The 26,968-nt window shown below is 33.8% G+C and overlaps 2 protein-coding genes across 6 annotated transcripts in view; one reads left to right on the top strand and one right to left on the bottom strand.

The window, feature by feature from the left end:
* Window positions 1-26,968, top strand: part of LOC114326950 (uncharacterized) — a 308,181-nt gene that overhangs the window by 141,246 nt on the left and 139,967 nt on the right. The window lies entirely within an intron of this gene.
* LOC114326951 (uncharacterized) overlaps window positions 1-26,968 on the bottom strand; it is a 39,105-nt gene that overhangs the window by 3,731 nt on the left and 8,406 nt on the right. The window contains exons 2-3 of one of the 3 annotated variants that reach the window (XM_028275435.2): window positions 22,902-23,028; window positions 19,191-19,386 (exon numbers count right to left, since the gene is read on the bottom strand). The exons of 1 other annotated variant lie outside the window; for it this stretch is intronic. In XM_028275435.2, the coding sequence (XP_028131236.2) occupies window positions 19,260-19,386; window positions 22,902-23,028 (254 nt within the window). In that variant the 3' untranslated portion in view covers window positions 19,191-19,259. Of the gene's footprint in view, window positions 1-11,004; window positions 11,189-19,190; window positions 19,387-22,901; window positions 23,029-26,968 lie in introns of those variants that run through there. One more of the 3 variants, XM_050658544.1, reaches the window with a different exon arrangement.

Below are 26,968 nucleotides of genomic sequence, written 5' to 3'. Positions count from 1 at the left end.
TTTCAAAAAGTCTTTATTGAAATACAAGTTATTTTCTATGTTCTATACCAGCGGTTCTCAACCTTTTTGAGTGATGTACCACCTACAGTTATTTTTATTATTTTTGGTACCACCTATATTTTTAAATAGTATTATCAATACTTACTAAGTACTACTATTTTAATTTTTTCTGTGTTTTGTGTACCACCGCCAATAATGATATGTACCACCAGTGCTACATGTACCACAGATTGAGAACCTCTGTTCTATACCATTAACTAGGGATTTTTAGATTGGATAAAAAATGTCAATTTGGCGGTTTTTCAAACTGAATTTTTTTTAGTTAATTTAAAAAAATTCAACATTTCGTCATTTTTCCAAATTTTAATATTTTTCAAAAGTCCTAGTTGATGGTATACAAAATAACTTATATTTCAATAATCAGTTTGAAATTTTATATTTCAGGATTAGTCCTGTCTCCAGGGGGGTACAACGGCCTCCTTTATTCAGATGGACTTACCCAAGTTTTTTATGTATGTTGACCCGTAGAACACGAATTTTTTGGGTAACAGTTGATCCGGATGTCGATGAGATTGTTACAAACAAAGAACTTAAGGAATTACATAACATCGATTTCTCGCAATACAATGCATTATTTTTTTTGTATTTTTTGGGTCATTCTAAGCAAAAACTGTTCTTACAAGTTTTTTCGTAGGATGCATAGTTTTCGAGATAAACGCTGTGGAACTTTTTAAAAAATCGAAAAATTGCAATTTTTGAACCTGAATAACTGATTAAAAAAGAAAATAGCAATTCTGCTTACCGTATTTGAAAGTTCAAGTCAAATTATATCGGTTTTGATAATTTGCATTGCTAAAAATTTATTTTTTATTGTTAAACTAAGCTATAAACACATAGTGTTTCCCGTGAATAATACATGCGTTTTAATGTATGCTACGTAGAAATTGCCTCGCTTGCACTTGTACCTACTCGTTCGATTTTAAATAGGAGATCATTGAAAACATCACTCAAACACTATGTGTTTATAACTTGGTTTAACAATAAAAAAATAAATTTTTAGCAATGCAAATAATCAAAACCGATATAATTTGACTTGAACTTTCAAATACGATAAGCAGAATTGCTATTTTCTTTTTTAATCAAAAGTAGTTATTCGGGTTCAAAAATTGCAATTTTTCGATTTTTTTACAAGTTCAACCGCGTTTATCTGGAAAACTATGCATCCGACGAAAAAACTTGTAAACACATTTTTTGCTTAGAATGACCCAAAAAATACAAAAAATGTATTGTTTTGCGAGAAATCGCTGTTCTATAGTTCAACAAGTTCTTTGTTTGTAACAATCTTATCGACATCCGGATCAACTGTTACCCAAAACATTCGTGTTCTTCGGGTCAACATACATAAAAAAAACTTGGGTAAGTCCAATCTGAATAAAGGAGGCCGTTGTACCCCCTGGCGACAGGACTAGATCTCTATAGTCACTATCACTGGAGCAGTGGAGCTATGTTTTTTTTCACAGTGACAGCAGATGGCGCATAAATCGTTAATTTTTAATTTTTTTATGAAAATTTTTTTACATGTACTTTTTTTATAATAAATGCTCATGCAAATTTTCAAAACAACTGGTACGGTACTTTTTATTTTAGAAATTCATTAGGTACTTTTACACTAAGATAGCCCCTTAAATAATATTTACTATGTTTAATGGAAATAAACCACAAATTCAGTTAAAATTAATATGTTTATTTTGACGTCTCGATTTCCACTTCAGAAATCATTCCGATCTCCGATAACGATTTTCGAAGTAAAAATAGAAATATTCGAAGTCAAAATTTCGAAGGTATTTTCAACTGAAATTGTAGTTAATTCCCATTGAAGAGAGTATGTAATATTATAGTGCAGTATATTAACACGCTGGCTGCCGTCAGACACCAATGTTGTGTCTCATGTTGTTAATAACAGCCGCGTGCCACACCGTAGTTGTCTGAAAAGCATAGAAACAGGAGACTCGTGGCTGTAGGGAACCATTTTTGTAATATTACGGCAGCCAACGTGTTAAGGTTCTTAACTCAGAATTCAATCAACATGCATCAATTTTCTTGAAATTGTAACAGTAAGTTGGGAATATCTTAACAAACAAAATCGACACTATGCCGAAGTGTGCTTTTACTTTGGGAGTAAAACCCACCCTAACTAGGGGCTGGAACCTTTATAACCTTTATAGATGATCCGAAGTTGCTATTAGTCCAACTTGGATCTTTTTTAAGAAAAATTTTTGATAAAAATTTATTCAGTGTGTCTGCGTAACTTGGAACCATATGAGAAACTTTTTTATTATCAATTTTATGAAAAAAAGTTATTCTTCATAAAGTGCTCTGCATGGTCTAAAACTTAAGATTCAATCATCAGATATAAAATTTTATCAAAAGTATACGAGGTATGTCAAAAAATATGGATTTCACTCATCATCATTCTCTTTGCCTTATCCCTATGCGGGGTCGGCTTCCCTAATTGCATTTCTCCACACAATTCTATCTTGGGTCATATCAATATTAATCCCCTTTACCAACATGTCCTGCCTTATCGTCTCCCCCAGGTCTTCTTTGGTCTTCCTCTCCTACTCCTTCCAGGAATCTGCACTTCAGCTATTCTTCGTATTGGGTGATTAACGTCTCGACGTTGAACATGACCCAACCATCTTAACCTATGCTCTCTCATTTTGGCATCAATTGGTGCCACACCTAGGCTTCCCCTAATATACTCATTTCTAATTTTATCCTTCTTTGTCACTCCACTCATCCATCTAAGCATTCTCATTTCCGCCACATGCATTCGTCGTTCCTCTTTCTTTTTCACTGCCCAACATTCAGTTCCGTGCATTATAGCCGGTCTTATGGCTGTTTTATAGAATTTTCCCTTCAGCTTCATTGGAATTTTTCTGTCACACAACACCCACTCGCTTGTTTCCACTTCATCCATCCAGCCCTAATTCTACTGCATGCATCTCCATCTATTTCTCCATTACTCTGTAATACCGATCCTAGGTACTTAAAACTATTGCTTTTCACAATCATTTCTCCATCCAAAGATACCATTTTATTTGTAGTAACTCCATCTTTAAATGAATATTCCAAATACTCTGCTTTTGTCCTACTAAGTTTTAAACCTTTTTCCTCCAGAGCTTTTGTCCTACTAAGTTTTAAACCTTTTTCCTCCAGAGCTTGTCTCCACTGTTCCAGTTTTTGTTCTAAGTCTCTTTCACTATTTCCTATTAACACTACATCATCAGCATACATTAGGCACCATGGAATACTACCCTGTAGTTTCGCTGTTATCTGGTCCAAAACTAATGAGAATAAATAAGGACTAAGCACCGAGCCTTGGTGCAATCCTACTTTCACCTGAAATTTATCAGTCTCTCCCCCACCTATCCTAACACTAGTCGTTACTCCCTCATACATATCTCTCACAATCTTTACATATTCGCCAGGGACTCCTTTCTTATTGAGAGCCCACCACAGAATCTCTCGAGGAACTCTATCATATGCTTTCTCAAGATCAATGAATACCATATGAGCGTTGGTCTCTTTATTCCTGTATTTTTCCATCAGTTGCCTTACAATGAAAATTGCATCTGTTGTTGATCTGCCCTGCATAAAGCCAAATTGATTATCGGATATTTCGGTTTCTTCACGTATCGGTCTATCAATTACTCTCTCCCATATTTTCATGGTGTGACTAAGTAGTTTTATAGCCCTGTAGTTTGTGCATTGTTGTATGTCTCCCTTGTGTTTGTAGACAGGTACTAATATACTGCTTCTCCATTCGTCTGGCATTTGTCCAACTTCCATAATTCTGTTAAATAGACCTGCTAGCCAACTTACTCCTGTCTCTCCCAATGCTCCCCATACTTCCCCAGGAATATCATCTGGTCATACTGCTTTTCATTTCTTTATTTTTTGAAGCGCTTGAGCCACCTCCTCATTTGTTATTCTGGTAACCATTGCTGTTACTGTCTCCGTTAACTCGACAGGCTGTCTGTCAAATTCTTGATTTAATAAACTGTCTCCAAAACTTTCTCCATCTCTTTTTGACATCCTTTTCGTGAATTTGTATTTTATTATTTTCATCTTGGATACATCTAATCTGATTAAAATCTCTTGCTTTCTTTACTCTCTGTTTGGCTATTTTATATATCTTTGCTTCGCCTTCCCTGGTATCAAGTTGATCGTATAGGTTTGAATACGCTTCTGCTTTAGCTTTTGCTACTGCTACTTTCGCTTCCTTCTTGGCGACCATATAGTTTTGAAGATCTATATCCGATCTGGTTTCTTGCCACTTTTTATATAATTTTCCCTTTTATTTTTCCTTGTACTTCATTTGACCACCACCCAGTCTCTTTATCCTCAAACTTCTTTCCTGACGTTTTCCCAAGTATTTCAATAGCCGTCTCTCTAATAATATTGGCCATTTTTCTCCAAATTGTGTTAGGGCTTCCTTTCGTGTTCCAACATATTTTTTCTACTATTCTTTCCCTGAATAGACCTTCCTTCTCATCTTTTAGCATCCACTACTTGATTTTTTGTGCTCCTCTCCGATACTTTTGTTTAGTTTCGCTTTTTACTTCGATGTCCAGAACAAGCAGCTTATGTTGTTGGCTTACTGTCTCACTAACTATTACCTTGCAGTCCTTGCATTCACTTATGTCTTCTTTCCTTATCATGAAGTAGTCTATTTGGGATTGATGTTGTCCACTTTTGTAGGTAATAAGTTGAGTTTCTCTCTTTTTAAAGAATGTGTTAACAATCGTCATATCCAATGCTGTTGCTAATTCTAGCATGTCATCTCCAGCTTCATTTCTAGTTCCAAAGCCTAATCCCCCATGTATTGTTTCATATCCTGTCTTGGCTTGGCCCACATGTGCATTGAAATCACCTCCTATTATAACTTTCTCCTCTGCTGGAATATCACTCAGTACGTCTCCTAATTGGTCATAGAAAGCTCTTCTTTCATTCTCACCCAGACCTGTTTGAGGAGCATACACACACACACACAACATTCAATACCTCTTTATCAATTACAAATTTCACTGACATCATTCTATCACTCGTTCTTACAACTTCTACTACGTTATCTTTCATTTCACTATCAGCAATTATACCAACTCCATTTCTAGTGTTACTACTCCCTACATACCACAATTTATATCCATCACCTAGTTCTTTCGCCCTTTGTCCTTTCCACCTAGTTTCTTGAATACAAGCAATTTGAACTCTTCTTCGTTTGAGCGCATCCACTAATTCCAGACTCTTACCTGTAAGACTACCAAGATTCCAAGACCCTATCCTGATTTTTCTAACCTGTAATGGTGTTCCCACTGAGATAGTCCTCACCCGGAGATCCGAACGGACGCTCATTTTACTTCCGGAACATTTTACCTCAGGAGATGACATCATTTCAGTATAAGTTTTTATTGCGTTTGGAGAAGGTCTTTTCATTATTATGGCCTGAAAAGATTTTTTGGAGATTTTTTGGAAAGAGTAAATAAAGTCGCTTTATATTTCACAATATTGAAAATTGTTATTAAGAATGGTTGTTTGGAATTAAAATTATGTAATAATATGCAATTAGATTCTTCTAATTGACAAAAAAAATTGAAATTTTTTTTTTTCAAATTACTGATAACTTCACATCATTTTTATTTATGATAACTCCATTATTATTAATTCTACGAAAAACAGTGATTCTTTATAACAAAGTCTGCATAGTCTAACAACTAAGACACAATTATAAGATGTCAAATTTTATCAATTTAATACGAGGTATGTCAAAAAATATGAATTTCGCTAAAGAAGAAAGTACCTTTATTTTTCACAATATTGAAAACTGTTATTATAAATAATTGTACGGAATTTAAAACTGTGTTTCAATATGCAATTACATTTTTCTAATTAAAATTCTTCAAATTCTTATTTTTTGACATAGGTACCTCGTAAAAAATTGATAAAGTTTGATATCTTATAATTGCATCTTAGTTGTTAGACTATACAGACCTTTTTATAAAGAATAACTTTTATTCGTAAAATGAATAACAACGCAGTTATCGTAATAAAAATGATGTTGAGTACCCGCAATTTAAAAAAAAATCAATTGTTTTTTAACTAGAAGAATATAATTGCATGTTATAGCATAATTTTTAATTCCAAACAACTTTTCTTAATAACAATTTTCGATATTGTGCAATATAAAGGTACTTTCCTCTTGAGCGAAATTCACATTTTTTGACATACCTCGTATACTGTTGATAAAATTTGATATATGATGATTGAATCTTAGATTTTAGACCACGCAGAGCACTTTATGAAAAATAACTTTTTTTCTTAAAAGTGATAATAAAACAGTTTCCCATATGGTTCTACGTTACGCAGACACTGCCACTGTATACCAGCTACAAAAGGAAGTTTTTTGAAGTGAAAACTTCTTTAGGCACGTTGTGCACTTTCTTTGGATAGGGGAAAAAGCATTGAATTCGCGACCGTCATCGCGACCCTCATTGCGACCGTCATCGCTCATGCTATATATTATGTGTATGTATATATACATTGTGTAGACGTATTTAAATTTATAATAAATGTAAAACCTATTTTACGATGGGGAAAAAAGATTAATTTCGCGACCATCATAGCGACCGTCATCTCTTCGGCGAAATAAATTTTATATATATATTAATTTATTATGTGTATGTATATATAAATTGTATAGAAGTATTAAATTTAAAATAAATATAAAACCTATTTTACGATGGGGAAAAAAGATTAATTTCGCGACCATCATAGCGACCGTCATCTCTTCGGCGAAATAAATTTTGTATATATATTAATTTATTATGTGTATGTATATATAAATTGTATAGAATTATTAATTTTAAAATAAATATAAAACCTATTTTACGATGGGGAAAAAAGATTAATTTCGCGACCATCATAGCGACCGTCATCTCTCCGGCGAAATAAATTTTGTAGGTACATATATATATTTTATGTGTATGTACGAGATATAAATTGTGTAGAAGTATTAAAATTTAAAATAAATGTAAAACCTATTTTTCGATAGAAAAAAAGGATTTATTTCGCGACCGTCATCTCTTCGGCGAAATAAATATTTTGTACGTATATGTATTGAAGTTTAAACTTCTTTAGGGACGTTGTGCAATTTTTGGATGGGAAAAAGTATTAAATTGGCGACCGCCGTTGCGACCGTCATCACCTCGAAGAAATAAATTTTTTAAGTGAAAACTTCTTAAGGGTCGTTGTGCACTTTTTGGATGGGGAAAAAGTATTAAATTAGCGACCGTCATCGTTTCGACGAAATAATTTTTTGAAGTGAAAATTTCTTTAGGGACGTTGTGCACTTTTTAGATAGGGAAAAAGTATTGAATTAGCGAACATCATCGCGACCGTCATCGCTTCGGCAAAATAAATTTTTAAAGTAAAAACTTCTTTTGGGGACGTTGTGCACTTTTTAGATGGGGAAGAAGTATTGAATTAGCGACCGTCATCGCTTCGGCGAAATAAATTTTTGAAGTGAAAACTTCTTTAGGGACGTTGTGCACTTTTTGGATGGGGGAAAATTATTGAATTAGAGACCGTCATCGCTTCGACGAAATAAATATTTGGAGTGAAACTTCTTTAGGGGCGTTGTGCACTTTTTCGATGGAAAAAAGTATTAAATTAGCGATCGTCGTCGTTTCGATGAAATCAATTTTTGAAGTGGAAACTTCTTGAGGGACGTTGTGCACTTTTGGGATGGGGAAAAATATTAAATTAGCGACCTTTATCGCTTCGACAAAATAAATATTTGAAGTCAAAAATTTCTTTAGGGACGTTGTGCACTTTGTGGATGGGGATAAATTACTAAATTAGGTACCGTCATCTTCTTCTTCTTCTTCTAAGACACTACAGCCCAAATTGAGCCTTGGCCTCCTTTATTTTTTGCCTCCACCCTTGCCTGTCTGTGGCTGCTCCTCTCCATATACGGACTCCTAAAAGGGCTTGTGCGTCGCTGTTTACTGTGTCTTCCCAGCGCTTTCGTGGCTTCCCAACCGGTCTCTTTCCTTGCATTCTAGCATTCAGTGCTCGTTTTGGTAGCCTATCCTCTCCCATTCTTATCACATGTCCGGCCCATTGCAATCTTTGTAATCTAATGAAGTCTGACAGGGGCGTTTCCTTATAAGGGACCGTCATCGCTTCGACGAAATAAATATTTGAAGTGAAACTTCTTTAGGGACGTTGTGCACATTTTGGATGGGCGAAAAGTATTGAATTAGGGACTGTCATCCATCGCTTCGACGAAATAAATATTTGAAGTGAAACTTTTTAGGGACGTTGTGCACTTTTTCGATGGAAAAAAGTATTTAATTAGCGACCGTCATCGCTTCGATGAAATCAATTTTAGAAGTGGAAAGTTCTTGAGGGACGTTGTGCACTTTTTGGATGGGGAAAATATTATATTAGCAAACCTTCATCGCTTCGACGAAATAAATTTTTGAAATGAAAACTTCTTGAGGGACGTTGTGCACTTTTTGGATAAGGAAAAATTATTAAATTAGCGACCGTTATCGCTTCGACGAAATAAAGTTTTTAAGTAAAAACTTTTTTAGGGACGTTGTGCACTTTTTGTATGGAGGAAAAGTATAGAAATAGGGCCGTAATCGCTTCGACGAAATAAATATTTATAGTGAAACTTATTTAGGGACGTTGTGCACTATTTCGATGTAAAAAAGTAATAAATTAGCAACTATCATCGCTTCGACGAAATAAATATTTGAAGTGAAAACTTCTTGAGGGACGTTGTGCACTTTTTGGATAGGGAAAATTATTAAATTAGCGACCGTTATCGCTTCGACGAAATAAATTTTTGAATTGAAAATTTCTTTATGGTCATCACTTCGCTGAAATCAATTTTGTACATATATAAATTATGTGTATGTATACATTAATAGCATAGGGCATACGCATCGCGCATATCGTATATGATATAGGTACAGCACTTCTTTTAGGATGGGGTAAAAGCATTGAGCTCGTAATGTATATACTATAAGAAGTTTTCACTTCTGTCGGCACTCCCACGAGTGCCTTCAATTTTTTTTTACTTCTTCGGTATTTTTACTATAGTAGCCAATTAAAGGGATTTCCCTATTTATAATCAAGTACATTCAAATGGGAAATAAGCCACAATTTTACCTAAAAATGATTTTATTAACGTTTCGACGCCCAAGTCGGGTGTCGTTGTCAAAATACAAAATATTTATGTTTATAGAATGTTTATAAATATTTATAAATATCCCTATTTATGTTTATAGAATTTATTTCAGTTAAGAGCGCACGCGCAAAATTTTGGACGAATGCTTTGTAAATGCATTCTTTTTTTTTTTAAATCCTGAGAAACTATACAGGGTGTAACGAAAATACAGGTCATAAATTAAATCACATATTCTGAGACCAAAAATAATTCGAATGAACCTAATTTACCTTAGTACAAATATGCACATAAAAAAAGTTACAGCCCTTTGAAGTTACAAAATAAAAATCGATTTTTTCGAATATTATATCGAAAGCTATTAGAGATTTTTTATTGAAAATGGACATGTGGCATTCTTATGGCAGGAACATCTTAAAAAAGAATTATAGTGAAATTTGTGCACCCCATAAAAATTTTATGGGGGTTTTGTTCCCTTAAACCCCCCAAACTTTTGTGTACGTTCCAATTAAATTATTATTGTGGTACTATTCGTTAAATTCAATATTTCTAAAACTTTTTGCCTCTTAGTATTTTTTCGATAAGGCAGTTTTTATCGAGTTGCGGCTTCTTTTTTAATATGTTTACATAAAAATTTTATGGGGGTTTTGTTCTTTTAAACCCCCCAAATGTTTGTGTATGTTCCAATTAAACTTTTACTGCGGTACCATTAGTTAAACACAGTGTTTTTAAAACTTTTTTGCCTCTTTGTATTTTTTCGAGAAGGCACTTTTTATCGAGATATTACTTCTTTTTTAATATGGTTCAAAATATACCTAAAAATGTAAATCATAAATAAATTTTCATATTATTACCAAGTCTCCATAATCGTACTTAGCCATATACAAATATGTGGTGGATTTGACAAATATTCAAAATATCTCGATAAAAACTGACTTTTCGAAAAAGTACTAAGAGGCAAAAAAGTTTTTAAAATAGTGTGTTTAACTAATGGTACTACAATAATAATTAAATTGGAACGTACACAAAAGTTTGGGGGGGGTTTAAAGGAACATAACCCCCATAAAATTTTTATGGGGTGTCCAAATTTCACTATAATTTTTTCTTAAGATACTACTACCATAAGAATGCCACATGTCTATTTTTAATAAAAGATCTCTAATAGTTTTTGATATATTGGAAAAAATCGTTTTTCATTTTGTAACTTCTAAGGGCTATAACTTTTTTTGTGTGCACATTTGTACTAAGGTAAGTTAGGTTCAATCGAACTATTTTTGGTCCCAGAACATGTGATTAAATTTATGACCTGTATTTTTGTTACACCCTGTATATTTTTGAAAATATTTAAACGCAGTTTGAAAGATTACATTAATAGCGAGGGCCGAAAGTCCCTTAGAATAAACAAAACGTTTCTTTTGAATGAGATATTTAAAATTAAAAATCACAGTAAACTTTCTTTTTTTTTTCACCCATGTAACTTATTAAAATAAACATTATAGAGGTTTTCAGGGACTTTCGGCCCACGGTACTAATGTAATCTTTCATTATGCGTTTAAATTTTTCAAAAATACTTATTAGTTTTCTCGGGATTCGAAAAAAATGAATGCATGTAAAAAGCATTGACCCGAAATTTTGTGCTTACGCTCTTAAAGTATAACTAGCATTAACAATACAAAAAATTTACAGAAAACAAATTGATAAAAAATGTTGTATTAAATATTAAGTAAAGTGTATGAGGAGATTACCTGTTCCATTTTCAGAGCGCGCTATTGCTACCCAAGCTTCTACATTAAAAAATGTAATTGTTACAATCAATAAAATCAAGAAAGTCTTCATCTTATGTACCTATATAGACGCGACGTCTTTCTAATTACACTAATACAACTGTTGTTACAGATACGACTCGATTTTATTTGTTTGTCTTTTCTTGTCTTTTGACCCCACATTTTAGATATTCTTATATAGTTAAGATTACGTTGCTTACCAAATTTTAAACATCATTTTGCATTGATTTCTCCTTATCTTTATTTTAAAAATAAATTCAAAATAGTTGATTACTTTTCATAAGGTCACAAAGTTATATCAAGATCTACACAACTTGTTACTATGTTAATTTTTGGTGTTAGTACTAATTTATATTTAATTAATATACCTTTTACCTTCAATTGTTGGTCCAATTGCTGTACTTTCTTTTATTTTTTGAAGCAACTTATATGTGTATTATTTTGGTGACCATTACTTTTGCTGTCGCCGTTAGTTCAACTGTTCTCCGTAACTGTCACTTACTCTAAGGATAAAATTCACTCATCCCGGATACCTATGGTATCAAAAGGATTGAGCTCTGGTGGGACTTTTTCCGTGTTATCAAGCCGTAGTTGACTTGCTACGTCGGAGTATCTCCCAAAAAATGTCTTACACATTTGAATATTAAGAGTAGCACACCTTTATTATTACTCTGGGCTAATTAGCAAAATTCATGGAAAAGTTATTTACCAGCAATTTTATTGCTGGAATCGAATTATAAGATCCTATATATTAATAATATAGGTATGCAAAGTCCGCAGATAGTGTGCTACTTTTTTTATAAACAAAATGGCGCCGACAAATCGTATTTTTTTCAATTATTGCTCTATAACTCCGAAGATTTTAACTCTACAAAAAAAAAACACCCAAATAAAAATTCACCGCAATTAAATTCTGCATAGAGATATGTTTTTCACGATTTGCTCCGACGAAAATTTTCCTCGGAAAATGCGGGTTTTCCTAACAAAAACTCTAATTTTCAAATAAAGTTTTAGGTAAGTAATTATTAATCAATAATTAAATAACTTAGTGACATCAAAGCTTTCTTGGTATAGATTGTAATTCCAGAAGCCGGTGAAAATTAAACGAATATTTTAGCAACAATTCAATTGTTAATTAACAATTTATGATCGCAATAATAACCAAAATAATCATGATACATTGATCATACTTATAAAGATTATAAAGATGAGATGCTTATTTAATATTTTATCGACAAAATATAAATTTTTCTTTTTTTTTGCATAATCTTTAAAGTTTGAAAAAAAAATAGTTATAATACGCTGGTCTAATTAGTAAAGTACAAAGAAAGGTTATTTACCAGCAATTTTATTGCTGGAATCGAATTATAAGATCCTATATATTATTAATATATGTATGCAAAGTCCGCAGATAGTGTGCTACTTTTTTTATAAACAAAATGGCGCCGACAAATCGTATTTTTTTTTCAATTATTGCTCTATAACTTCGAAGATTTTAACTTTACACCAAAAACACTCAAATAAAAATTCACCCTAATTTATTTCTACATAGAGGCATGTTTTTCCCGATTTGCTCCGACGAAAATTTTCCTCGGAAAATGTGGGTTTCCCAACAAAATCTCGAATTTTCAAATAATTTTTTTAAGACAGTAATTATTTATCAATAATTATATAGCTTGGTGAAATAAAAGCTTTCATGGTATAGATTCTAAATTCAGAAGCCGGTGAAAATGAAACGAATACTTTAGCAACAATTCAATTGTTAATTAACAATTTACAGTCGCTATAACAACCAAAATAATCATGAGACATTGATCAAAATTAGAAAGATTATAAAGGTGTGATACCTATTTAATATTTTGTCGACAAAATATAAATTTTTCATTTTTTTTGCATAATCTTTAAATGTTTAAAAAAATTGTTATAAACAAATTAACATTTCTCAGAAATTGTTTATTATATTCTAATTTTAAAAATACTTAAAATGCGTATTTCATAGGTCTTGAAAATGAATGCTTTAAAAAAATTTTCCAACCATTTGCAAAAAAGTTATGAAACAGCAAAATAAATATACGATCTCCGTTGTTTATAATTTGTTTTAATTGTTTCAAAGTTTAAAAGTGAGTCTATGGTACAACCTAATTACTCACAAAGAATGTCAAAAATTACGATCTCCGTTGTTTATAATTTGTTTTAATTGTTTCAAAGCTTAAAAGTGAGTCTATGGTACAATCTAATTACTCACAAAGAATGTCAAAAATTAGTGCAATGGTTATATTTTAATCAAAGATTAAAAATACTTTTTTTTGTAATTTTTAGCGCAAAAGTAGGCCTGAACAGAGTCGGAGCTAAAATGTTCACTCGAAGCGACTGACACGCAGCATACATTATTTATTAAAAGTGTACGTCGCGCGGCCGCCGGTCGTCGCTCCGAGTGAAAATTTTAGCTACAGTACTGTATTATTCTACTTTCGCGCGTGTAAATTACAAAAAAAATATATTCTATAGCGTTCTACGCCTTCCGGTACCCAATCGCCAAGCCTGTCGATCTAGCCAGTCATTTTCTTGAAGATTTCTTTCTGACATGGCTTTTGTAATTCCTTGTTTCCAGGAGGTCGGTGGCCTTCCTCTTTTCCGTTTTTCTGGCGGTGTCCATCTCATTGTAATTTTTGGTAATCTTTCATCTCCCATTCGTTGGACGTGTCCATACCAGGTAAGTTGGTTTCGTTGTACCTCGTCCACTATTGTTTTCTGCTTACCTACTTTTTCTCTGATCTGTTCATTTCGAACATGGTCCCATCTCGATATTCTGGCAGATCTTCTAAAAAAATCCATTTCAGTGGTAAGCAGCTTATTTTCGGATTTTTTTGTCATTTGCCACACTTCGGAGCCATACGTTAAAATTGGTTTCAGAATAGCGTCGTACATCCTCATTTTTGTATTTAAATTTATGTTATGTTGCCATAAGACAGGGTTTAGGGCTCTAGTAACCTTTCTAGCCTTCGTCACTCTATCATCTATACTGGGTTCCGTTCTTCCACTATTTGTTAATTTAATCCCTAGATATATATATATATATATATATATATATATATATATATATATATATATATATATATATATATACTCTGTACAACCCCTGATGTAGTCACTTCCGTCAAGATCTAGGTCCTCCTGTTGTATTTGGTTACCGATGTGTAGATATTGTGTTTTCCTTATGTTTACCTCTAAACCCCATTTCCTGTATTCTTCCATCAATTTTCTGGTCATATATTCTAAGTCTTCCTTATCTTGGGCAACTACCACCTGGTCGTCTGCGTAGTTCAAAGTGTATAATGTTATGTCTCCGATTGGTATACCCATACCACTGCATTTCTGTTTCCAAAGTCTGAGAGCACCGTCGGTATATATATTGAAAAGAATGGGAGATAAGCAGCACCCTTGTTTAAGGCCTTTTGTTACTTGGAAGCTAGATGACAGATGGTTACCTCTCTTTACTCTTGACATAGAATCTTTATAGAGGCATTGTATGGCTTTGATGACAGTTGCAGATATGTGTGTATTGTCCAAAACCTCCCACAGTTTTTTCACGGGCACTGTGTCATATGCTTTCGTTAGGTCGACAAAAAGTATATGTGTGTCTTGTCCACGTTCTAGTCTTTTTTCCATAACCTGTGTTAGACAGAATATATTATCGATCGTAGATCGTCCGGCCCTGAAACCACACTGTTCTTCGGATTCATAGGGTTGATATTCTTCGCAAATAATGGTTTTCAGTATTCTGCCATATAAACGGCTCATTGTGCTTGTTACAGTTATTCCCCTATAATTGTTGACATCACTTTTACTTCCCTTTTTGTGTATTGAAGAGATCCAGCCCTCTTTCCAGCTTTTCGGAACTTGTTCTCCGTTAATAATTCTGTGAAGGAATTCTGTGATCATTCGGATTAATTTCTTTGAACCTGATTTTATTAGTTCTGCGGGAACATTGTCAGGGCCAGGTGCCCGACCATTTTTTAATTGTGAGATAGCTTTCTGTACCATTTCTGTTGTTATTGTTATTTCTTCACCTTCTACTATTATTGGGTTTGATTCTTCTTGTATGTATTGTGGGCGGTCTTCAGTCAGCAAAGATTTATAATGCTGTTCCCATGTATTTGTTGTTATGTTGTCAAGCCTTACATTTTCTGTTGTATCTGATCTCAGTGTTTTGATAAACCTCCACGATTCTCTACTTCTCCTACCACCTATATATGTTTCCAACTCATTACATTTCTTTTCCCATGAATCATTTTTTATCTGCCATACGTCTTCTTTAAATTTTTTGAGGGCGTTTCTGTATTTTTCCTTGTCTTCTATCCGGCCAGTGTTTAACCATTTTTGGTATAGTTGTTGTTTATTTTCTTTTTGTGTTTGTAGATGTTCGTTCCACCAGCTATTACCTTTATGTATTCTATTTTCTTTTATACCTAGCGCCTCTTTGGCGGCTTGGTGTATACTTGAAATAATGTGTTGGTGTACGTTTTCTATGTTTTGCGTCAGTGTTCCTTCATCCAATATATTATCTAGTCGGCTTCTGTATAGCATTTTTGTACTGTGGTGTTCTAAACTTTCTAGATTATATCGAACCGCTTCAATTTTCTCTCCATTCCCTGAGTCTGAGACACCCTGTTTCTGTTGGGCCCATGAAGGCAGTATTATTTTGGATTTTATCAAGTAATGGTCACTTCCAGTTTCTGCTCCTCTGTATGCTCTAACATCAAGGATTCTCAGTTTAGTTTTTTGGGCCACAATTAGATAATCAATAATCGATTTTAAATTGCGTGTTGTTTGAATCCACGTGTAAGTATGTATATCTTTGTGTTTGAAGAATCCGTTCATGACTTTTAGTTCATTTCGCATACAAAGTTCTATTAACCGCTCGCCATTATTATTTAGGATTTCTTCTCCATACCTTCCAATGACATTATTTCCTATTTTTTTGCCCACTCGTGCATTCATATCTCCTAAAACTAAGAGCTCCCGACTTTACCGATTTGTATTATGGTGTCTTCTAAGGTTGCGATATATTGTTCTTTCTCTTCCACTTTAGCATCATCAGTCGGTCCGTATACCCCTACAATTGATAAACGACGCCCCTTTACGGTCAAATTCGCTGTTATTATTCTATCGTTAATTGCTTGCCAACTTGTTATATGATTTTTATACTTCTTATGAATGAGTATGGATACTCCTCTTTTGGCACGTTCATCCTTTCTGACTCCACTATATATGTGTACATATTCTCCTACGTCGTCTACTCCTTGTCCTTTCTTCTTGGTCTCAGTTAACACTAGAATGTCCATGTTCATTTTTAAACTTTCTTGCTGAACTTCTGCAGTCTTTCCTTTAATACCCTGTATATTCCACGTTCCAACATTCAATATCCGTTTTCGTTGCCAATTTCGTTTTCCAGAATGTCCGTCCTTTTTCCGAGGCTTTACTTTCGGGTTTTTTGCAATATACTTTTTCCGAGGAATGAGGAGCAAGCCCATTGCCTCAACCCCCAAGCTTGGAGGACCAGAGTTTTGAATTTAGAGTGACCGTCTCTTAGGTAATTGCCTTCACCATGGCTAAGGAGTTCCACCTACCCCATTTAATTTTATACCAACCCTAAAATCGGGGGTCGCCACTTCCGCCATACACACCAAACCGAAGATGTTCTTCTCCGCCGTGGATACCGTTGTGGTCTTCATCCGTGACCCTGGACAAGGGACCCTAAACAGGTACTAGTTTCCCGGGTCAGGAAACCCCTGGAATCTGCGGAAGGCAGGGATTGATTCACTTTCCCTGATAGGACTGTCCAAAGGAGTTCCTACCCGCTATCGGTAATAATATAAAATATATATTTATAATCTTTAATTAAAATATAACCATTAAACTTATAATTGATATTTTTTTGTAAATAATTAGCTTGTACTTTAAATTCACTTCTACGCTTTGAAAGAATTAAAAAAAATTATAAACAACGTAGTAATCGTATGTTTACTTTGCTGTTTCATAACTTTTTTGCAAATGGTTGCAAAAAAGTTTTAAAGCATTCATTTTCAAGATATTTGAAATGCGCATTTTAGCTATTTTTTAAAATTATAATAAAATAAAAACTTTCTGAGAAACTTTAATTTGTTTATAACTATTTTTTTAAACATTTAAAGATTATGCAAAAAAATAAAAAAAAATATATTTTGTCGACAAAATATTAAATAGGCATCTCATCTTTATAAGATTTCAAAGTTTGATCAGTGTATCATAATTATTTTGGTTATTATTGCGACCGTAAATTATTAATTAACAATTGAATTGTTGCTAAAATATTCATTTAATTTTCACCAGCTTCTGGAACTATAATCTAAACCAAGAAGGGTTTTAAGTCACCAAATTATTTAATTATTGGTAGATAATTACTTATCTAAAACTTTATTTGAAAACTAAAGATTTTGTTGGGAAAACCCGCATTTTCCGAAGAAAATTTTCGTCGGAGCAGATCGGGAAAACACGTCTCTATGCAGAATTTAATCACGGTGAATTTTTTTTAGAGTGTTTTTGTTGTAAAGTTAAAATCTTCGGAGTTATATAAAAATGGCCTATTCTCCGATAATCAGCCCAGACTAACATTGAATGGTAAAATGTTATATCCAATCTATTATTCTTTATGGTACCGAAGCTTGAACTGTTAATGTTGACATAATGAGAAAGTTTGAGGCTTTTGAGATGTGCGTTTTTGGAGAAATTTTAAAAATACCATAGACCGTTCATATTAGGAACGAAATTGTATTGCACAGAACCGGAAGAGACAGAGAAGTTTTGACCACCATTAAAAGGAGAAAAACAGCATATTTGGGGCACATACTTAGAAATGACAAGTATGAGTTGTTACAGCTGATTATGAAGGCTAAAATCGAAGGAAAAAGGGGTCCTGGTAGACGACACATACTCTTTTAAGTCTGATAAGATATTGTTATAATTAGGGGCTGCCAAACCTGTATCACACGTAACTGATTCTAGTGAAAATATGTTTACACCAATACTGCAGTTTCCGACATACGTTAACATGCCTATTATTACCATCGGCAACACTAGTAGACCCAGATCTTACTTCAGAACATTGCTTTTTTATGAACTACATTATGTCGGTTTGAATCTTTTGTTTGAACATATTCACTATTATTCATCGCTAAGCTAGCAAACACAATTCACGACTATTAATCTCACCAGCCGCTCTTTACCAAGTGTAGGTGTTAATATCTTTCTACTGTCAATGGATACACCTGGATTATCTAGGAAAATTCAAATTTTTATATCTTTATTATATCGCAAATTTGAGACGTGACTTTTCATGAGATAAAGTTTATACCCAATTTAATGTATTTGCATTTTAAACTATCATTTTTGTTATTCTTTGAATTGAGAAAAATATATCCGTTGTTTATGGTTCCATCGGTAGTCTGGAGTTCCAGAGAAGGCTGCTTTTATTGGTTTTTATGACTTCTTTCAATTGTTTGGAAGCGGTAGTCACGTATATTTAGTGTTTTACTGATCACTTGAAGTTTAGAGTTGACAGTAAAAAAAGTAATAAATAATAAAAAAATACTTATAGACTAAATACAATAGGGGTGTCAATGGACCCGTTGACCCCCCTCTGTATCCTCGCCTGACTACCCTGGTATAATCCCAAACCCACACTAGCGGTATAAAGGGATACTATTATTAAGTAGAACATTCTTTCTTGTTTGGTTAGAAAAACATTTTTTTTATTTTGTTTTAAATCTTTATTTTTCTTCTCTATTTCATTCAAAACATAAACGAAGGCCAACTCTTTATTTAATCATAAAAAAGATCTGTACTTTGTTTCACGTTAAGAACGGAACATTGCGCTTATGGAGATCAGTGTTGCCAAACCTCTCGGGCACGGGTGGCTACTCGACTACCGATATACGATTCATTCTAATCAGTACGGCTTGGCATCGGCGCGCTTCTATTGTCCATAAGAAATACGTTGGCCTATCTAGGCAACGTTCCGTTCTTAACATGAAATGCTGAATAGGGAGTTGAGAACACAGCCGTTAGTGACACATTGCTTAAAACTACAAAACAGTAAACTTTGGAAATTTTTACAACAGAAAACTTATATTTACAATTAGTTAACAAGTAGTTCATATTCGGTAAGTAAGGACTTTTTAAGCCTTTCCTTTAGGAAGAGGAATTGTTGCAGGACAGGATATTTCATAACAGCAGTCTGGATAAGGCTTAGACAAATCTCCTGGCATTATCTTGCACGGAGGTGCTATTCCTACAGAACCACATCTAAAATAGAAAATAAGAATAATCGATACATATGTATGTAACGGTCCTTTACATCATTACTCCTAACATATTTATTAGCAATCAAAATATTCTATTCTATAGGCATATTTGATGTCTACGAAGGTTTTAGACCATACAGTGGTGTGACGAAGTCCTGCCCATTGACAAGTTATATTTGATACTTTCGTAATTTCGTAGGCCAAACCCTTTGAGCATGTCACAACGCGTTCTCTCTTTTGTGTTTACGTATCGTATTTTTATTTCCTATGGAATCTCTAGTTTGTGTGTTACGCCATTTATTTGGAGTATAGGAGAGAGTCGGATATTGGTGCGCACCTAAGGCAAATTCAGGATATTTCACAAACTTGAAACATTTCAGTTACCAAATTTTTTGAAGATATACTTCAAAGGCTTAGGTATATTGGTAGGGACCGCAGTTAATGAATGGTTGAACAGTAGGAGAGTGAGAAGCGAACTTTCCAATTTGTGTAATGCGCTCAATTGCCCGACCTATTCGGCTAATGGTGCGCACATGTCGGATAACTGTGCGCAATAATATAACTTGAAAATGACCTTCGAAAATATAGCTTATTGAACATAAATATTAAAGGAACAAACAAATATACGGAAAAAGATAAGAAACCAAGTTACAGATATTTTAAAAAAAAAATCTAAGTATTGCAGAAGTCACAAATATATCCTTCTGGACTATCCTATCGTATACACATAGCATGAGACCATTGACAATATATCGAACACTTGCACCATACCTCGTCTTTTTTGCTACCATCACCACAATACACAGAAGTCATTTTGATCTGACACGAGATCGTCCAACTCATCATCATGGCACAGTTCACTTTCTGAAATAACTTCGGAGCTGTTGTGTTCGAAAATTTTCCTTGTTGTACCTTTTTCAATTTCGTGTTGTACCTTTTTCTACTTTGACGGTTGTTTAACGCTTGTTTACGTTTTATGACGCAGTCACAAAACGTAAAAAATGTCAATATATACCTTGCCGGCTAATGCCGGCAATGCGCGCCATTTTAACACATAACACAAAATTTGATAAAAACAAAAAAGAATCGAGCAAAACTAACTATATCAGTATTTAAAATGGTAAATATATAAAGGAAATAAGTACTATTTAAACTATATTTCTGTCAAGAAAAAAAGTTATCGCTTTTTTTTTTGTCAGACACACAAACAATAACATACCACGCGAAAATATGTAAACGATAACTGCCAACCGGTAAAGTATCTCCCGACGTTCGTTTATGTCGGATAGATATGGCAGTTGCTATTAGATGGCCCGACAAAATTTTTGCAATTTTATTAAATAGGAAATTAGAAACATTGATGCGCACAATTACCCGACGCGCACCATTAGCCGACTCTCCCCTACTCCCGAGAAGGTACGCAGATGGTTTCCTCTTGCATGTCTGATCGCCGGAGTATAAATCGGTCGGATAAATGATATGAATGTGATATCCGCCGTGAGTATCTGTTATCAAACCAACAGCAGAAGTCGTTCCGCTTTAGCCTTAATTTAGTAATACCATAGCTGCTGCACTATGTCATGTCCTTAGTTGATCCACTGGTGCTTATCCGCTCTTATCCGCACCTGTCTTCTTCGTCTTCTTCTTCATATCTGCACCTGTACATATCTGTAGGAGCATTCCATATCAGCCATTTGAGGTTGAGGCGTAGCCCTTCTTCCCTGTACAGTCCTTCTTCCGTGAGGTTTTAAAGAGCTTCTACTCAATTCAGAACCGTTCCTCCTCGGTCACATAATATGTAAGCTGACCTACACAATCTTATAATGCTCCTCTTTATTCATATTGCAGGAATTTTCAAGCGTCATATAAAACTCATAAATCAAATATCGAATTATCGAACATGAAATGTGAAACATAGCAGATTAGTCAATTGGTAACTTAAGACGACTCAGTAGAAATAAACAAACCAAGACACGGTAAATGCTACTAGGAGCACTCCCGAATCATAATTTACAATGTATATATACATTGTAAATCCCAAATCATGATTTCCAAAGTTTATACATTGTAAATTATGATTCCGAGAGTGCTCCTAGTAGCAGTTAACGTGTCTTGGTTTGTTTATTTCTACTGCATTTTGATTGTAAATTTAGTATAGTCTACTATAATAATACCAAGCTAACGTGACTAAACTATCTACATTACCAAATACCTCAGGAAAAAGCAGGGTTTGTAAAGGGTAAAGGTACACAGGAACAAATCCTAAACCTGAGACAACTCATTGAAAAGTCTACAGAATTTCAAGTACCTATGATAATATGCTTCGTTGTCTACCAAAAGGCATTTGATTGTGTGTAAGCTGGATAAATCTGTGGTCAATTTTAATAGAAATGGGCGCACCAATGAACCTGGTGACACTTATTAAAAATCTGTACCAGTCTATTATAGCGACAGTACGATTAGATCAGGAGTTCTCAAACCAATTCAAGACCGAGAGAGGTGTTAGACAAGGATGCGTGTTGTCACCTGACTTATTTAACATTTATGGTGAACATGTCATGATGATGGTTTTAGAAAGATGGGCCGGTGGAGTAACAGTATCTGGTAGGAAAATCTCCAATTTAAGATTTGCTGATGACACTACACTTATAGCAGCAAATAAGCAAGAAATGTTTGATCTTCTGCGAAGAGTTGAGTACGAAAGCAATAAAGTTGGTCTGAAATCAATAAAGCTAAGACAAAAATAATGGTGGTCGACAGATTCGACACTATTTAACTGACTAACATGTTACAGGAATACCAGATAGTAAACACCTTTGTCTATCTCGGGTCTAGTACAACTAACGATGGTAACTGTGAAGCAGAAGTTCAGAGACGATTGGTATGGCAAAAAATGCGATGAGTCGCCTTACTAAAGTTTAGACAGATTTTTCTCTCAAAATATCAAGATGAGACTGGTGAATGCCCTTGTATTCTCAATATTTCTATACGGGGCAGAGGCTTGGACTCTTCGCGCACGCGAGCGCCAAAAAATTGATGCCTTTGAGATGTGGTGCTGCAGAAGAATGCTGCGCATACCTTGGACAGCTCATAGGACAAACGTTTCCATTCTAAACCAACTCGAGATTAAAAAAACGCTGTCCACAATATGTCTGCAACGAATTTTGTAATTCTTCGGTCACGCGGTTCGCAGAGGTGACGATAGTTTGGAGAGATTAATTGTTTCTGGAAACGTTCCGGGAAGAAGATCAAGAGGACGATCACCAACTAGATGGTCCGACCAAATTAAGAATTCAGCTGGAAACTCATTTTGCGGAGCTCTTAGAGCAGCTGAAGATAGAGACCAATGGAAAAGAATTTTTAGGAATATTTGAAGAAATCACGATACTCAGTAATGGGGAAACGACAAAAGAGAGAGGACGTGACTAACTTTAATGAAAAAAGTATTCGATATGTTTATTTTTTGCATTATTGATATATTCCTATACAAATAAAAATTGGTTAAAAATCTCTTACCCTATTTCTTGTATATCTCTATTTTTTGAACAGACTAATTGAACACATTCTCCTTCTAATCGTTTCTCTTCGCCAAATTTCATAGCACCTACACCTTCAGAGGATGAATAGCAGTCACCAAGATGCTCTAAAAATCAGATGAATGTTCGTTTACAGATTCAAATTTTTTTTATATAGCATCTTCTCTTTTTGATTACAACTATTAAAAATTAAACGCACATTAGAATAGTAAAGGCTAGAGCAAATTGTAACAAAATGAGAAGAGTGCTCTGCACAAGAGATTTGAAGTTAGAGCTAAGAGTTAGGTTGGCTATGTGCTACGTTTTCTCGACTTTGTTTTAAGGAATGGAAGCTTGGACTTTGAATGCGGCATCAGTGAAAAAAACTGGAATCAGTCGAGATGTGGTTGCATAGAAAAATTCTGAAAATATGGACAGAACCCCTTTACAAACAAAAAGGTTCTGAGGAAGATGAATGAAGAAATGGAAGTTAAATACAATCAAAATCAAAAAATTTTAATATCTCGTGAATTTTAGTATCTCGAGACGTGGAAAGAGATACAACTTGCTCCAACTCATTATGCAGAGAAAGACCAAAGGAAACAGAAGCATAGGGAGACGTAGAGTATCATGGTCGCGCAACCTGAGAGAATGGTACGGATGTACCGGGTGTCCCAATAAGAATGGCTCTCGGCCATATCTCAGGAACCGTTCATACTACAGCTTTGGGAAACAAAATTTTATAACAAAAGTTGCTCCGAGAAAATCCTGGAAAGTATTTTCGTAATTGTAAGTCCACCGCTAGAGGGCGTAATTGAATATCAAAAATTAAAAAATCGAAATTTTACAAAATTTGCCTAATGAATGGGCACTGGAAATCCAATCATCGTATTCTTCATACGATTCTGTGCATATTTTATTTCACAAGTTTAAGTCTACCTGTGCAAATAAGAGGTGGGGGTGAGTGGGAACCTTGTTATGAAAAAATCGCTGTAAGTCCGGTTCTGCTCAATCGATTTTTATAAACTTGGTCTTGTTGAAAACAGCTCTTTTTCGTCAATGTAATAGTTATAATTTGGAAACAGCCTATTACGTAATATGCCGGCTAGAAGGCGCTATTTATTGTTTTTTAGAAATCTAGTTTTCTTTGGAAAATATTAAATACAAGTATGTATGTTTTTCCCTGTATTACAAAATTAGACTAAATTAGCAACAGATTACCGAAAACCGCATGTCGATACCTTTTTTCTATCTCGAGATATCTTAAGAAACGTGTAAATTTTAAAAATAACTGTTGCTGTCATATAAGTGGAAATGTATAGAAGCACGTAGTGTGCTATGAAAAAAAAACAAAGGAACGTTGTCCAGATGTCACCGTATATAATGAATCAAAACAACAATAAGACAAATAACACTATAAAATATAACAAAAAAAGAGTGTGTACTTTGTACGCGAGTAAGAAGTTATACTTCTACTATTATGATTTTAACGAAATAAATATATTTTAAACAAAAATGAATAACCATTCTCAATTCATCTCAACCAGAGAAGGTTCCCATTGTTTTCATTCTGGTGGGATATTCTGTATGCCATTAGAGTGAAAACTTAGTCCTCATATTTTAAACAGTTTAATTTTATTTTTGTTTAAATATTACACCTAATTTTAATACTTAAAATAATACCAAAAAAATAGCGTTAATATGTAAATTTTTATGAATTGTTGCCTCCGCGCATTTGCTTTTCTCTCGATGAATCGTAGAAAATATAAAAACGTCAGATTTTCTACACAAATTTTTAATGTTTATTTCATTATATTTTAATATCAATTATCCTATTCCCAACTAAGATAAATACATAACTATTATTGTCACCGGTAAACTAAGTTAAGGAAGTCAAAGTGGAAACAAGTAGTGTGCTATGGAAAAAATAGAACTATCAGAAGTATTAACTTCAAAAAGTCATCATGTGTCAAATTATGTGTCAAATCAGTAAAACATAAAAATGTGTTCATTGATGGTTTGTTGCGGTTTGTTTCTATTAAAATTTATATAAAATTTATACAGAGTGAAATTCAAGATGATTCTTACAAACTAAGAAGCATTTGACATGATAGCCACATTCTTTGAATGCATAAGAAATGCAACTGTTGCGGCTAGAATATATGCAATGAAATATCCCCAAAGACGTCACCCCAGTAGTAGAGTTTTTCATATTTTGTTTTGATTTATTATATACGGTGACATCTGGAAAATGTTTCTTCGTTTTTTTCCAAAGCACACTACTTGCTTCTATATATTTCCACTTATATGACAGCAACAGCTATGTTTAAAATTTACACGTTTCTTAAGATATCTCGAGATAGAAAAAAGGTAAAGAAAAAATATATTTTGTAATACAGGAAAAAAATACATACTTGTATTTATTATTTTCCAAAGAAAACTAGATTTCTAAAAAGAAAATGAATAGCGCCTCCTAACCGGCATATTACGTAATAGGCTGTTTCCAAATTATAACTATTACATTGACGAAAAAGAGCTGTTTTCAACAAGACCAAATTTGCAAAAATCGATTAAGCAGAACCGGACTTACAGCGATTTTTTCATAACAATTTTCCCACTCACCCCCACCTCTTATTTGCACAGGTAGACTTAAACTTGTGAAATAAAATATGCACAGAATTTTATGAAGAATACGATAATCGGATTTCCAGTGTCCTTTCATTAGGCAAATTTTGTAAAATTTCTATTTTTTAATTTTTGATATTTAATTACGCCCTCTAGCGGTGGACTTACAATTATGAAAATAATTTTCAGGCTTTTCTCGAGGCAAATTTTGTTATACAATTTTTTTTTCCCCAAGCTGTACTATAAACGGTTCCTGAGATATGGCCGAGCGCCATTCTTATTGGGACACCCGGTACATCAAATGAACTTTTCAGAGCAGCCCTCTCTAAAGGCTGAATAGCTATGATGATTGCCGACCTCCATCTCGGAGAAGCCACTTGAAGAAGAAGATTAAAAATTAAATTAAATTTTACATGAGCCTTTAATGCTCAATACTTCACTAGTCTTAGTTTTATGCTAGCCACTGAGCCACAATTATTGGTTTAATGAAAATTACATTTGTTTGAAGTTTCTATTTATCCACTCCGGAGATCGTTCTCAAAAAAGATTACTCTAAAAATTCTGGGAAGATTGTATAACCTAGATTTGATGTATGTCTTCGCAAAACTTAACATATTCGGCCTATATCTTATAGGCCACAGCAAATGTGTGGTTGAAAAAATTGTTTGGGTAAATGGTGATGATATTAACCTCTTGGTATCAATTTTTTGTGTAAATATTCGACTGTCCCTATACTTTTGACACACCCTGTATACACTTCTGCATCTAGTTGGTCTGTTATGTTTTTAACTCTTCCATCTTATACGTATTTAATAATTCGAGTTTTGCAGTTGGTTTACGGCTTCTTCTTCTTTAAGTACCGTGCCCAAATCTTAGGCGTGTGTAACTTCCATAACAATTTGCCGATATCGTTCAAAGGCTTCTAATTTGTTCCTCATGTTAACCTTAATAATCCAGGTTTCACATCCATGTAGTAATATAGGATACACATAACATTTTAGGAATTTGATTATTTGTTGTAAGTTCAGCTGAGAATTGCTCAGAATAGATATACTCTGGGCTAATTAGCAGAATAGAAGGAAAAGTTATTTACCAGCAATTTTGTTGCTGGAATCGAATCTTATTATTGTATGTATTAATAATATAGATATGCAAAGTCCGCAGATAATGTGCTACTTTTTTTATAAACAAAATGGCGCCCGAAAATCGTGTTTTGTTCAATTTTTGCTCTATAACTCCAAACATTTTAACTTTAGACCAAAAACACCCAAATAAAAATTCACCGCAATTAAATTCTGCATAGAGATGTGTTTTTTCCGATATACTTCGACGAAAACTTTCCCCGGAAAAAGCGGGTTTTTCCAACAAAATCTTTAATTTTCAACTAAACTTTTAGATAAGTAGTTGCTAATCAATAATTAAATAACTTGGTAACGTAAAAGC

This window comes from Diabrotica virgifera, chromosome 1, assembly GCF_917563875.1.
Source record: "Diabrotica virgifera virgifera chromosome 1, PGI_DIABVI_V3a".
Taxonomy (NCBI): Eukaryota; Metazoa; Arthropoda; class Insecta; order Coleoptera; family Chrysomelidae; genus Diabrotica; species Diabrotica virgifera.
Note: the sequence above shows the minus strand (reverse complement) of the source record. Positions and strands in the feature narration are given on the sequence as shown.